General features: G+C 36.7%; 1 protein-coding gene across 1 annotated transcript in view; it reads left to right on the top strand.

Moving 5' to 3' along the window:
• UVSSA (UV stimulated scaffold protein A) overlaps positions 1–16,093 on the top strand; it is a 57,286-nt gene that overhangs the window by 17,603 nt on the left and 23,590 nt on the right. The window contains exon 7 of the mRNA XM_075752697.1: positions 7,773–7,884. Within this exon, the coding sequence (XP_075608812.1) occupies positions 7,773–7,884 (112 nt within the window). The remainder of the gene's footprint in view (positions 1–7,772; positions 7,885–16,093) is intronic.

Here is a 16,093-nt window from a genome sequence, read left to right as displayed (position 1 = left end):
CTTCTTTTGTTAAAATTATTTAATCCATTCTACAATTCCTGAAATGTTAAAAATTAAATTCTACCAAGTATTTCTTGATGTTATGTAGTTAACAAATCTACTTCACAGGCGGGTTTTTTGTACAGGTTACTGTTGTACTACTTGTGGGAGCTGAGCAGGGAAGCAGTTTATGTATTTCAGTAGTGATTTTGTGGTTGGCTTAAAGATGATCTAAACATGAACAGCAATCAAAAGGTATAGTCCTGTCTCTATTTCCTCCCCTGATGGTTCCCAGTGCCTCCCTTGTACCAGCGACAGAGACTCTGTTGCAGCAGGGACCTGAACTGACTGGAACCTAATCCAGAGAAGATTTCTGTACCAGCATTAAGCCTAGATTGTGAGACTGTCCCTTTCAGTAACTAAATAAACTCAAGTAATGCAGATCCAATTATGAAGGTCAATCTTTACTTAATCAGAGGACTCACATTGATGGAGTGATGTATGATGAGCACATCTGCCAGTGTGAATTAAAAACTGGATGAAAAAACCATGCCAGATACTACAGTTAAAATATATTCTTTTTTTTACTGTGTATTAAGACGTAGTACTTGAAGTATGTACAGAAGTACATTCCTGTACTTCTAAAAGTAAGGTGTAGCCTTTGTTTTTGTATAAATATTACACAAAGACATTTAAGGGACTAACACTAGTCACTTTTGATGATACACATTAAATATAGGTATCAAATGTAGGTGGTTAGCATAAATTTTGTAGGACACAGTATTTTTTATGTTGGAAAACTGTATTAGCTTTCATAATGTAAGGTGGCAGATTTCTGGTTTAGCTGTCTGGGATACATGGAAAGGAAAGGAGGCATTAGACTTGGAGATCTTCAGTAGTTCCAGTAAAACTGTTACACCTCCCCTAAATGTGGTATTTATTTTATGAAAATTGGGATTATGCAAGACAACTTTGTGTTTCTAATGTACTTTCTTAAGGCTTTAGGATATTTGTGCAACCAAGTACTGTTGATTTTGGTGGATGGTAGGAGCCCGAATAGCAAGGTATGAAAATACATCTGAGGATATATCTCCAGTGATTACTGTTGAAGAAGTGCTAAACTTGCTTTGAAATACCTTCCTGAGATAATAGTTTTGTTAAATGCACCAGCTTTCCAGACTACCTTTAATTGCTGTCCTCTATGACACTGTAAACCCACATGCTGCTCCATGGGGTGCATTGGACATACTAGTTTAATCTGAACAATGATTCATTAAGATCCAAGGTTTTTTGAACTGTCTTGTGCCTGAAGACCTACTGGTCTTTTTGAGTAAATTTGAGCTTCTGATCTGTGCAGACTCTGGCTGGTGTACATTGCTTCAAAGAAAAACTGCTTCATTGGGTGATTTATATTGCTAAAGCAATTTGGGGCAAAATACACTGGTTGTCCAGGTTTGTACTGAGGCTGGAACTGTTGGGCTGGAACCCTTTACGCATTTTTACCAACTTCTGGAAATTATGAAATGGTGTGAAAAGTGCATTCCTAAATAACAGTCAGACTGGCCAAGTAGCCTATGTGCTGTTGAGCAACTACAAATAGCATGAACAACGATACTTTTACTGGTAAACATAAAATGTTGTTTGCCTGGACCACATATCTAATTTGCAGTCATCTAGGTCTGAATTTATGCTCAAATCACGAAGCAAAGGGGAGGGAGCATGTGTGGGAGGTCCCTATAAATACAGCTCTTTTAATAGTTTATGTTATCCTTGTGTTTGCACACAGGAAAACTCAAGCATGGTTCTGAAATCTGTCAAAATGCCAGCATTTATTTCCTTTTCATCCTGCATTGGATAACATAAAAGGATGGAAAAGGAGGAACTTGTAAAAGTCCTTACATGCAAGGTACATTGTTTGACTATTCAGTTTTTATTATGGGCACTGAAGAAATTATTTTTACCCAGTCAGTGTTGCTTACATAGAATAGCCCAAATTTCATTTAAGATGACTGAAGCATGTTTTGTGTTGCGGTCGAATAAAAAAATGTATTTGCTTAAGGTTGCCCCTTTAACTAGGTTCTATGGTGATAAATATTCTGGTTCCCTAACCAAAATCTTCTGCCTCTAAAAAAATATTTAGTTGGCTTTGAGTAGATGCACATGAGATATTGGCATGGTGGAATAATTTGCAAGATCTTCCAGTGAGGGTATTAGCATATAAATAGCAGATGCAATGACGACCATCACAGCTGAGTACATTTAATTTTTAGTTTATAAGATAGAATGGGTTTTTAAATGCATAGCCATCAAGCCTGCTGAAAGACAAATGAAGTTTAGAGTTCACTTGTCTGAGGATGCCTTACATCATTTTTTTTTTAAAGAGGGAAACAGACACGCATAAAACTGAACAAAAGTGATTTCTTGGGTGAAAAGTAATTGAGATTGCAAACCAAGTTAATTAGACCATGCAAAATTTATTTAATGGTCCCAGCTGTAGTTTGCGAGTGGTGGTTTAGTAAGTAGATATGACTTCTTCATGTGCTGTCTTTTCTCTGCCTTCTTTTTCTAAAATAATTAGTAAATGCTGTACATCTAGTCCTATAAACTGATTGCATTGTATATTTCAGTCATTTTATTGCCGCTTTAATTATGATTGCAGAGGCTCAGGTTTTTAAATCCTCTTAACAGAATGTAGCAATCAATTTGTATAAAACTGGGAAAAGGACCAAAGGCTTTTCTTTACATCTTTCCAAGTGTTGTGTGATGGGTGGAGGGTTTTGGGGGTTTTTTTGCATTTATTACTGGTTGGGATGGATGAGCAAGGCATTTAACTGGAGCTATGGTTGCACTCCAACACTAACAGCTGGAGGCTCTTGGAGTGTTGACTCCAAAGTAAAAGGATTGCTTTTCTACTGGCATCCAGTGTTTGTTTTCAGTATTTTTAATAAGATGGAGAGTAATAAGAAAACATCTGGGTTTTTTTTCAAGGTTTTTTTTAATGAGTTAGAGAGCAAATGGTTTGATTGCACTTGTCTGGCTGGAAAAGTCAGTACTATTTTAAGTTTTTTATAAAAATGAGGAGAATTGAGGAGACATTCTAACTGATTACAATGAAAACAATGCATGTGTATATATTTTTTTTTTTAAACTGTATTCTCATATGCAGATAAGTTCAGCCCAAGAATCTGGAAATTGCCTAGCCAGATCCTATTTCCTCTCACAGTGAGGTATCTAGTCAGGAATACTACCATGTTAAAAAACCCAACAAACTAACATACAGTTTTGCAAACATATGATCCATTTAGATAAACAAATACATAAATAAATGTCAGCATTACAGAGCAGATTAAGACTGAGCAGAAAAACTTCCCTTCTCCATGCAACTTGAGGAGCACTGATGGTACAAGTAGCCTCTGATGTCTTGGAATCTGGTCCGTCTTCAGATGGACCATCCTCTAGTGACAGAGGAAAGGTAGTTCACCTCCGCATCCGACAGACTGCCAAGCTGTGTTAGTGGCATTCCTCGTATCACCTGATAATTAGAATGGATTTGAGAACAGGACTTTTTTTTCCACATTCTTTGACAGGTTATTGAGAAACAAGCAGTTGCATGACTACTTATCTTAGAGGTATTTAATTCTGTATGGTACAAGAAAAGCTTTACGTTGCAGTATTTATCACTTGAGCTTATTCTTCCCTTCAGATATGGCACGCTGCTTGTTTTTATCTTATACTTGTCTGTCTTGTTTGCAATACCTAACCACTCATTCCTAAAGGATTATCATTTACTAATTCGGCCACTGAAAATGATGTCTTAAATGTTTATTTCTTCTGATTTAATTTGTGGATTGTTGATTTTTTTTTTTAATTAACTGAAAAAGTTCACCTATGGTGGAAATATAGATAGTAGGTGTCTGAATTTTCATACTGCGTCTGTAGAGCTTGCTTTGGAGCTTTCTTCATGTTTGCAAAGTGGAATTAAAAAAAAAAAAAGATACTTTCCTGACTAATAATGTTGCCCATGAGCTCTCTCTTTTCTGAAGAAAGAGAATGGAACAAAACAGCATAAATGGGATGGTTCTGATGAAGTAGTGCTGGAATGAAGTAAATTGAGATATAACTAGTCACTATTACTGTGCAACTTCTTTAATTTCCACCAGTAATGACTTTAATATTTTAAAGTAAAAAGATAAATAAGTTTTCTTGTTAAAGATTATATCAAGATAAAGACTTTATGTCTGTTTAAAGGGAAAAGAGGGCTTAATTCGTGATAGTTAGCTAAGCAGTTAATTTTTTTTACAGGAAATCTAAATTTAATAGAAGACCCCAGGGAAATTCAAGGGTGTGAACAATAAGCATAATATTTTATGAAAATGACCCCCATATTTAAAATCTGGCATTATATGTTATGCATTGTAGCACCAAGTCCACATCTACCTTTTAGAAAATTAAAACACATAAATTCTGTTTAGTGTTTGATATGCGCTGCACTAGCTGAAAGCCATAATGCCCCTAAAACCTTGGGTTGCTTTTCACCTTTCATAAATTCCTGGGTAGATTCTATACAAAAAATAATTTTCAGCTCCGTGGCTCATTGTTATTCAAACTTGATTGATCGTCGTCATTTACTCAGTGAGGAAGTTAAGTGCTCCTGTCATTTCCGAAGAGTATAATTGGGACGTTTCACAGGTCAGCGGTAGTGACAGGTTTCCCTTTTGATTAGTGTTAGACTGATAACAAAAATTACAGTTTCCTATGATTAATGTTTTCTATAGTACTTGAATGCACAGTTCATGGATTGTACCTAAACAAAGTGAATTTGCATCTGATTATGCCTTTTCTCCGTCAGGCTTTTCACATGCTTTAAAGTTTTAGACCATGCAGCTAATATAGCAAAGTTACTTCTAATGCAGTTTTCAAGTTGAGGATTAGTGCAGCCCACTGAATTTTAGTATATTAACGTACAGAAAGCTACATGTCTCCAACAGCATATGAATAAATGAGGAGAAATTTCAATTAATGATAGTACTCTTTTGAATTCTTTCTAGTCCTCTCGGATATGCCATGCACATGAGTACTTGTATTATACCCACTGATACTTTGGGTATAATCTGGTGATTTAAGTTAAATGATCAGTCTGAACTGAGTTTTCTTTCTCTTACTAGCTTGACATTATTTCTCAATTCCTTAAACCTGTTGCTGTTTGTTTGTTTACAGACGACTTCTGAGTAAAAACTATGGAAATACACCAAATTGACTTTGCCTCTTTTATAAGGTGAAAGTCAGCTTTTACATTATGGCACAAAGTTGTAGGCTAAGATCATCCATCGCTAGTTTTAGCTTAGCAAATCTTAATAGCTAAATGAGAAATGAAATTGTGAGTATGGAAAGTACAATGTTTCCCTGCTTCAAGCTAGAGAAATAAGAGTGGATGTTATTTTCAAACTTAATTAAATTGCCCCTAACATGGAAAAAGAGGATGACACCATCACCACTATTTTGAAACCAAAATACAAACAAACTGACTTCTCTTCAATCTTTAGTCCTCTTCTGTTGTGCGGAGTACAAAACCTGATGATGTTTTTCTTCTTAAAGGCTATCAGGAAGGTCTTCTAAAAGTTGCAGTTTAACACAGATGTGCTTCTTTCATGTCCAGTGCCTTTGCGAGTCTGTGATTAGTGGTAGAATATTTGCCCCTTTCTTTGCATTAGAACTCTATTTTGGTTTCTGCTGTGGAGGTAAGGTTCAACGTGCATCTGTCTTGGCTGTGCCAGCTAGGGCCTGAATTGCCTTTTTTTTTTTTTTTTTTAGATGAGGAAAAATTATTGCAGTGGGAAACAAAAAGTGAACTAGGGTGCAGGATCCTTCCAGCAGAGTCTGAAGGTTGGCACCTCTCAAGGTTGTGATAATTGGGCTGAAGAGACTACGTAGTAGTTGTTACCTGTCTCTGGCAGCAGGGTACTTTCAAACATGATTATGCTGGAACTTTATTTTAAAATGAAGACTAATTAGGTGTTCTCTGGTAAGAATGCAGTAGTACTCTTCAGGACAGTAAATCTTTTTTTTCTTTTTCTTTTTTTTTTTTTTTTCACTGGAACTGCAGCTTTCTTAAAGTAATTTTTTTTTTAAACGAAGGGAAGAATCATACTTCTAACTTGCACAATCCATTCATTACATGTTAAAGTGTATCATTCCGTGTATTAATATCAATTAATGTTCTTTATTAGAAATTAATTCAGTCCAGCTTACAAGTAATACTGACCTAAAAAAAGTGCTGCTGTTTTTTTTTTTAATAAATATTATTTATTTTAAATTTTTAACTACATTCAATAAACCAAGATTGGTTTCTAGGTGTTTTGGCTTCAGAGTATACGTATGATTTAAAGGAAGTCAGCTGTGCAGCTGTGACACACGATCAGAGTAGTGAATTAAATTAGGAAAATTCTGCTGCAGGCAAAACCTGCAGTGTCCTCTGGTGCTTGTAACAATGAGTAGTTGATATGAATATCAACGTAAGTCAGGTGCATGAATATCAACGTAAGTCAGGTGCATGAATATCAACGTGAGTCAGGTGCAGTGAGAGAAGTAAAGAACACGGCTGAAAATAGTCAAATTATGCCATTCCTCATCTATTGCTTTGGCTTGCTGCAGTGAAGTTGAAAAAAGTGATAGCCTGTGGTAAGGCTGGTTTTAGTGGATACCCCTTCTTATTTCCTAGACTTGTAGAAGTGTATGTCAAACATACAATAATGTGCTAATTATGTTGTTGTTAAGAACTGAGTGACTCCCAAGGTGGGCAAAGGAAATAAAGCATAAAACCTCCATCATTAGGGTAGTTGGCATTTGCTGTTTTAAAGTTCTGATAGTGCAGGCCATGTCTGAGCTGGCACAGATTCTTTTAGCTTATGTGTAGTATAGAAGAAAAATTCATTTTTGGGTATGGAACAAGCTTAGAAAAAAAATGTAGAGACTTCCTGGCACAAATATACAGTAGTAGCTAGCTGAAATGATGTATTGGAAGCCACTTAGGTGAATGAATTACCCTGGTTAGTTGGTAGGAACTCACTCCATTTTTACTTTTCAGGTACTCAAAGATACTAAATTTCAGACTGCAGTATAGACCAAGTGCACATTTTTAAAATCCCGTTTACTTGGTCTTGACCATAGTAATGTGTGCAGTCTAATAGTAAGAATGGTTAGGATGTACTGCATTAGTTAAGAAAAGAATGTATCAAATTATTTTTAGTGCTGTTGTGAAGAAACATAGTGAAACACTGTAGTATGCAGATCTGAATATTCTTACTTTAGTTGGTATTAGTTTAGACCATCAGCTTCCCCTCCTGTTTGCCTGCTCTGGTTTTGAGCTCTTAAACAATTTGTGATGCTATTTAACATGCCACAGACTATTTGGGTGCAGCTAAATGAGTAAAATCAACCAAAGGAGAAGAGATAAGGCTATAATTTGCTCATTAAGTCAAAATCTTGATGTTATTTTAAGATTTTTTGGTCTTATTTTATAGCTTCACACTTTCTCAGACTTCACCAACTGCAAGTGTTCTAATGGATAAAAGAGGCTTTAAAGAAGCCCTTAGGATAGAGTATGGCTTTAGAGATAAAATGTTAAGCAAAGGCCTAATCTTAGATAAAGATTAAATACATAATTAGGGAAATACTTTTGACATAGAGCAGTCTCAGTAGGGCTATCGAGATGTCTGCGAAATATTTTCAATGTGAAGGGAAATGAAAAGCAGTCTTGACATTTTAAACAAAAGCCAACAAAAATATCTCTGTAGATGAAAGCCTCGGATGATGATGATGACAGTGAGGACGAAGATGAATTTGTGGAGGTCCCTGAGAAGGAAGGTTATGAGCCCCACATTCCAGACCACCTGCGTAAGGAATATGGTGAGTTTGCCCAGCTGTGACAAGCTTTATCCCTGCATGTTACTGCTGCACTAAAGTAAATAAACAGCCATTCTGAAGTAATAAAGTGATCAGCAGTGTGGGTAATCTCTGACTGCTGTGAGGAAGTCATTACATAGATACGGGAGCAGCGATTGGCTCTAGATAAACAAATACTTTCTAGGAGCAAGAGCAACAGAGACAGGAAGCTTATTTCATTCCATCATGTTCCACTGTAGTTTAGAGCCAGAAGCAGCACCATGTATGTTTGTAAGTGTGCTAAACGCTTACCGGGAGTGAAGGGATTGCAAAGTAAAGTTGTAAATGAGCCTGAATATTAGAAATATGGGGAACAGTCTGGTGAGATGGGATGAGGTTTTCTACTATCACCTGCATTAATAGCAGATGGAAATGCGCAGCCGCTGCCTTCCATAGGGTGCCCAACTTACAGCTCAGAAAGAAGGCTTTTTTTTTGTTTGGGTGCTGCTATCACAAGGTGTTAAATGGACCTCAGCCTTCAAGCGCAGAATTACAGCTACTGAGCTCATACCAGATGGCAAAATGTAATCTTGTCTTCTTTTAATGCATTCTAAAGGTATTTTTTAAAATATATACTTGTGTTTTTGTGAAATCAAGAGTTACTGAGGAAAGTTCACCTCAAATAACTAAATTTCAGTGCATTACTCCTTGTCCTTTGTACATCTAACTTATTGTCTGCAGCTTTGCCTCTGTGTAGCATTGTGTATTTTGAGATTCAGATTTTAGTACGTTGTAGAGGAGAGGGTAGCTGCCATCACATAGAAGTTAAAAACCTTGGATGCTTTAATAGGTTTCTTGTTCCTACATTTCTCCATGAGTATTTGTGTAAGACTGGTGCTGTGTTGTGCCTTTTTCAATCCTGTTCATGCTTATTTTTAACTTAATCTGCAGTTTGAATCATACAAGTCAAGCTGCAGCTATTACTTGTATAAGCCAAATGTTTCTTTTTGCTGAAGCAGGGGGGTGTGCCTGTGTAAACCCAAGGTAATGTGGCTCAAGTAACCTTTTTATTGTCTTCTGCCATCAAATTTGGCTACAAACAGTGAAGGATCATCAGTGATGATAACTCATAGTGGCTGGGGTCAGCTCAAGGACGTCTCCGGGTGTGAAGTCCTGCTAGTGCCTCAGTTTATCTACCCCACCTAGACTTAACCTACCAGGACACCCTGGGAAGTAAGGCCTGCATTGATTATCTGTGTATCTGTGTTCCCCACCTAAGGACTTGCAGCAAGTCCAACTGGCTGGTTCCAGTTTGTTTGAAGGAGGTAGATGTATCTGTTCCTCCGTGCCTTTAAAAATAGGTGTAAATTAGCAACTGCATAGAGAATAGAGATTAGATTAGTGCCCTGGTGAGCATGTAGCTGCAGTGTGGTTTGGCATAACTCAGCATGCATGTTGCTTGAAACAGTCTGTAGGAACTTACTTTGTCCAACCGAGAGTTGTGGAAGGGGAAGTGGAACTGAGAGTATTGAGGTAGTGAAATGGGAAGTGGATGTGTGTGTTAGATGAGAACACCAAACAGTGGTGCAGGGCTGTAGGACACAGACTCAGGAACTGGGCAGCTTTTTTTTTTGTGTGTGTGTCTGTGGAAAAAAACGTTACATTTTGATAAAATTATACTTGTATATGTTGGCTATCCCAACTACCTCAGTTTTGCAATAATTACTGAATAAGTTCTAATTATTGCTAGCAATGGCACTTTCAGAAAAGGAGTACGATGGAAGAAAGAGGTAGCAGCCTTCAGGACAGTTATGAAAAGCTTCTTATGTATATGTGACTAATGAAAGAATCCAAAAACATTGGTAGTGATAGTAAATGAATGAGCAAATGAGATTAGTTATTGACATAGCCATGGTTCTTTTTTGTTGGGTTTTTTTCCTTCCTTTGGCAGTATTCCTTGTGCCAAACCTGATACTTTGTTAATACTTCCAGGCACTGGAATTGTTTTTCGTATCTTTAACAGCTGCCTGATGAATCCTAGCACGCAAAAGTTCTGTTCATATTTGTCATCTTCCACTGGAACTGAAAGGTACTCACCTTTACTCACCTCTTTCCTCTCTCCCTCTCTCCCTTTCTTTTCCTTTCCCTGTCTTCCTTGTGGACACACACTTTTAAAAAATAAAGCATCTTACTGCCCTTTATGGTATACTAACAGAATAATTTGCTGCTTTTTGAATTCCCTTTCATGGAAAAGGATAAAAGAACAAGCCTACTGTCTACTCAAGGATATTTTTAAAAATCTATATTAAATGGATTAAGAAATTCTCAATTTGTATTTAAACTATTGCTGATAGGAAAATATATTGTAGTGAAGAAGCCAATCAATCAGAAAACAAAACCTCTCTCTCATTTTGTATACATGTAGTTATGAAGGTGCTAATGGTCACATTTGGGTGTTCTTTGTCTGATATATTTGTTTAAACTAGTGTTTTAAAAGAAATTAATAATTCTCAATGTTCCTGAAGGCATTCAGCTTTTCTTATTGCCATTTAAAGTTATTATGTAAGCTCCCAGTTCAGGAAATAGTCTGAAAAAAGTTCAGAATTACTGAGAAGAATTTAGGCAATCTTTTAGCATGTGCTTTCTTCTGTCTTTACGTACATAAGTGCTTTCTTGGACCAACTGGTCAGTTACTAGTTCAAAATCTATTTCAGAAGCCAATACAGAACTATTGCATAAATCAGCAGACTTCTGTGTAATTACTTCAGGTCTGCATGAGGAAAATGGAGGACTCTATTTGCTCTACTGGACTCTGTTCTGCATGTATTTTTAATCGGCAAAACCAAAATATGCATCCCTTTGGCACATTCTGTTTAGAAAAGTGAATTATCATATTAAAATACACAAGAATATATTGATTTCATAGTAGCATGTTATCCTCAAGAGCTGGCTGTGTTAGGCAGCCACCTGTCTAATTAGATATGGTTCTTTGTTCCATGTGCATGTGCGGTTATCGTAGCAGTGACTTTAGCTTTATCTTAATATAATCCAGGTGGGGTTTAGTTCACATTTAGTTCTTGAGGACTCCAAGCTAACAAAATGAAAGTCTTTGCAAGTGGAACGTTCTCACTGAAATGTTAACACTGAGATTTGATTTTACATGGAAGGTGTATGTAGAAGGTGTGAACAATTTAAAGCTTTTTCCCTTGAGTCGTTACTCTTCCTGAACAAACCAGGAAAAGTGAACAGCTCCTCAGATTAACTTTTTATACTAAACAGGAGAACAAAGTTGTAAAACATGGCTGTGGAAATGGATTGAAATGTGTTGATTTAAAAGTCACTTTATTCACCTTCACTTGGAAGTATCCTAGCAACAAGGTACATTTCAAGCTGAGATGCTATTTCTGATGATCCATACGTGTATTTGGGTTATACCGAGATCTGAAAAGTTTGTGAAAGATGAAAAGATATTTAGAGACAAAGGAAGTTTTGTGTGCATAAGTATATAGACGTGCAGTTGTATTATCTGTGTGTATATGTAATTGATGATGATGATCTCAAAATTCATGATATTTAATATATAAGATGAACTGAGCATGGGTACAGTTTTGGTGGAGGGAGAATTAAACAAGTCAATTGGAATCTACATGTATAAGATGAAATGTAAATTTGTTAAAAGAATTTAGGTGATTAGATAACTGAAGTGTGAAGATATAACCCATTAGGGGTGTCATGCCAAATTAGCATTACCAGACTTTAACGACCTCCCATTTGTATAATCTTTATTTACACTTGCACCTGATGTCTGCAACAGACAAGAGGCCAGCCATCCTGGTACCACAGGGCCATTTTAAATACATTGTGTTGCTAAAGAAGAATATTGGGCTGAAAAGGAAACAGCGCCATGAAAATAATTTTCATAGGGTTACTCTGGTTCTCAGCACTCTGCACTGATGTCGCTTATATCCGTTGAGGAGTAATTTGCCCTTGCATGGCTAGTATCACTAACCCCTTAAAAATTGAGACATTATTCATTTAAAAGAAAGCTTTAGGGAGAGATAACATCTTGTTTCCACTTGAGATTTCCCACATTCCAGCCTTTGCTGTCCATTGATTTGGCTTAAAGCCTTAAGGTGGACAAGGTGAGGGATGGAACTGTGCAGCTCCTGATGTCGTTCCTGTGCCGTAGACAGAATTTGGTGCTGACAGCAGGATAAGAGATTCCTTCCTGACCTTGGTGGACTTGGCATAGCTTGCAGCTGAGCTCTGGGAAGTGATCTGTTTTGAGATGTGCTGTTCCATTTTTACATGGAAAAATTCTCAGAAAGGGGGCCTACAACAAAGCTGGAGAGGGACTGTTTACAGGGGCATGTAGTGGTAGGATATGAGGTAATGGATTTAAAGTGAAGGAGGGTAGATTTAGATAAGGTATTAGGAAGAAATTCTTCCCTGTGAGGGTGGTGAGGCACTGGGACAGGTTGCCCAGAGAAGCTGTGGATGCCCCATCCCTGGAAGTGTTCAAGGCCAGGTTGGATGGGGCTTTGGGCAACCTGGGTGTCCCTGCCCATTGGAGGGGGGTTGGAACCGGGTAGTCTCAAAGGTCCCTTCCAACCCAAACTGTTCTATGATTCTATGATCTAGTTCAAAGCACCCGCCTCCAGCAACTGTTGTCTACTCATGGGTTTTCTCAATTCATAATTCTTGTCTGTGTCTCAGTACATGCATTCATGAACTTACTTATGCAATACTACTTTGAGGTACAAGGAAGTGCTATTGCCATTCTACAAGCAGTGATATGAAGAAGCCATCTGACTTGGGAATATTAGCATGGAAGCAGTCTACCAGTTATCAAGTTTCATCCTTATCCACAATTATGAGAAATGACTGTACAGACAAGAAAACAAACCATTATTTCAAATCTGGTTAATCAGATTATTTCTCTTGTATTTGAGCCTTAAGCCAAAATGTTTTTAGGTCCCTGATGGCTACTTCAGTGGTTCACATTGCATCTTAAAGCCTGCGTGGGATTTCTTTCATATCAGGATCAAAGCTGCAGTTCTAAAATCCCAAGGGTTAGTTCTATCCATTTCAGAAATTCTTCCCTCTTCCCATCACAGAGTGGTGTGCCTTTGTGGGCTATATGTCCCTGCACTGCCTTTCCTAATCTGATGGTGTCTGGGTTGTGTCTTTTCTGTGTGTTAAGTAGCCTGTTTGGGGTTTTTTTTTTTGGTATGAAATGTTATAGCAACATGGGAAAGAAGGCTTATACCCCAGTTGAACAAATCAGGTGTACAGAACCAGAGCATTTCCTTAGTAGAGAAGTTGCCACCTGTTTTTTTACATAGAATTAGGAGTGCTTCAGACTATACAAGCTATTCTAGTGCAGCTCTCACTAAGCATTTTAGAAACATGAAAAAACTTGCTATCGTGACCATTCATTAAAGGTGTGAGGGTCTTACAGATTTTGCATTTTCTCTGAACATTATAAAGCCTGAATTAGAAATAGCAATAAAATACTGCATAGACAAATGCATGATTGAATTTTCAGATTTGAAGCTGTAAGTCATGTATTTCAGGGTATTTATGCAGAAAATCACACTTGTTTATATTGACTAGGTATACTCTGTACCTAGGCAGCAGACTTTCATGCGTATTGTTTTTAAATTTTATTCTCTTCAGTGGCATCCATCAAGATGCAGGGGACACAATGATTAAAAGCAAAGTTGCCTTGGAAATGTGGAATGTAATAGAATAATCATTAAGGATTTAAAAAAATAGGAAAATTAATTACTAGTTTATTGGAATCTGGTTCTTTTATTCCCTACCAAAAATATTTTCTAAGTGCTTTTAAATGTTTTTGAATGGTCAAGTACTAATGTTTTATCTGTGTCACGCTGAGAACAGCGGCACTGAATTGGAAGCCTTGCATGTTACCTAACCACATGTACTGCTGTGTAGCTTCACTCTGCTGGCTCTTTTTCAGGTCTCCCTCATCTTTGATGTAGGAGGTAGGAAAACAGTGGGTTTCATTACTGCGTACAATAGTAATGTGCTCTTTTATCCTACTTGTAAATGAAGTTTCTCCCATAAAAAGGCTGTTTTGCTGTTTTATATAAGAGATTTAAAGCTAAGTATGGCAAAAAGAGCACATATGTAGGTGTTGATAAGGTGAAACAGAAACCACTTATTTTGACTTGTGAAGAAATGATAGCTTTCGTACTGGTCTTTTTTCTCCGTGAAAGCATCTAACAGATTTAGTTGATGCAGAATGACTATCTGTTGGTTCTACAGTTAGGTTTTCCTCTGTTCTGTGGGATTTTTTAATAGTATACATGAAAATCTTCTGGAAATCACAGGGAAAAAGCACAAATCCTAAGTGTTGAGTTTGCATCCCTAGCTACAACATCTAAACATCTCTGAAATAGTGAAAGACTTGTTTTCAGTGCTTATTAGTCTTTTAGGAAAATACTTTGTTTAGTTTTCTGTTATTAGGATTGATTAGAGTTCCCCAGTAGTAGGCATATTTGAAAAACTTACTAAAAGTCATTTTGTAATAGCTTTTGAAATGGTAAGGTGTTGAGAGGTGGATTATCATGGCAATGATTATGAAGTAGACTTGACTCAAGGATGACTCAGTGCAAATAAGAGAGCACAGGTGCGAGATTGGTACAGTGGCTTCTGTTCCTAACAGGTAGCAGGATTTCATCCAAAATGTAAGGCGGATTTATTTGGGATGAGGTGTATGTCTGAAGAGCAGTCTGGCCAATTGCTTTAATCAGCTACAGGCCTTAAAAATGTGCATCACTGTGATGGTGCCCTACCTTGCTTGTAATGAAAACAAGTGTTTTTGATGATGTTGTTATTTGGGAATTAAGTTGCTGAGTTTCTACTGACTGTTGAATCACTAAATAGAGAAACATGTGCTGGCTAAATAGAAATTAAAAATGGTACTTAAGCTTTTTCTTTCCTTACCACAATGATTTCTCAGTTTGTCTGGGTTCTGCTTTAAAAGCATAATAGCTTTTTAGCCTGGTTTGATTTTTCTAGTCTCCATATCTCAGGAACTTCCTGAGGGAATTCTTCCTGCACGTGAAGAACACGGAGAACAGTTTTAAATGGAGAAACAGCTCAGTGGAGGCCACAGCGAAAACAAACACACATACGTCAGAGCGTATGACGCACAGTTCTTACAAACTGAATTTGAGACAGAATTACGCTATCTGGGCTAACTAAGAACTTGTGGGTGTTACTTGACTTCTTTAAGGGGAAAACTCAAATCAGGTTTTACAGGGGGAAAGACAGGCAGAATTACCTATGTACCTTTCACTGCCCTGTGAAATTTGGGTTCCTTTTTCCCAAATTTGGAAAATCCAATTAACACAGTTTTATTTCTCTCCTTAGACAAGAGTCTAGAATGAGATTTTTGTTAATATTACTATAAATCCTTTAAAAAAAATCATAGTTGTTTAGATGATTAAAATAGCATCCATTGATTTGCTATGAATATATGAATAACAGATATTCAGCACTGAAGTTAGGACCTCAGTCCTGAACTGCTATAATCAAATGTTTTTGTGTGCTCTCAATTTTTCTTAACATATACATTAGAAGTATTTAATTGTAGGTTTACAAGTGAGAATGCATAATTATATCAGTGTATTTTGAATATACCTGTATATGGACAAACACATATTCTATATAGCTACATTTAGGACAATAATTGAGTAAAACTTACTATGATACAGTATTTGGAACACAGATAACTTTGCACGTTTACTAAAAAACATGATTAGCACTTCCGATAAAATACTTCTACATCCATGTAGAAAAAAAATCTGTATAAATCTGACAGGACATGGGATATATTTGATTCCTTCTAAAGTTCTTAGAAATTGATAGTCACTGCATGGGATGTTGACATTACTTCCGAGTGGTTTGTGATAGTAGTGTACCTCATAGGAACTACACAATGGCCAGGGACGGCAAAGTGATAAGCAAGAAGTTTAAAAGATCAGGGTGTAAGGTGTAGAAAGGTTTTAAACTAAATTCTGCTTCTTTGATTTATTCTGATTCTTAGTTATGATTGTAAAACAATAACAAATAGGTTTAATTAATGAGAATTAACATTATAACACATGAACATATTCTGTAATTCCAGTAAACCAAAGTATTTATGTAATGTTAATGAACTCTTCTAGTTAACTAACATAGTTGTTAGCTTTTTTCTTTAATT

The sequence above is a fragment of the Balearica regulorum genome, chromosome 4, assembly GCF_011004875.1.
Source record: "Balearica regulorum gibbericeps isolate bBalReg1 chromosome 4, bBalReg1.pri, whole genome shotgun sequence".
In the NCBI taxonomy this organism is placed as follows: Eukaryota; Metazoa; Chordata; class Aves; order Gruiformes; family Gruidae; genus Balearica; species Balearica regulorum.
The sequence above is the reverse complement of the archived record's forward strand: the minus strand, read 5'-3'. Positions and strand labels throughout refer to the sequence as shown.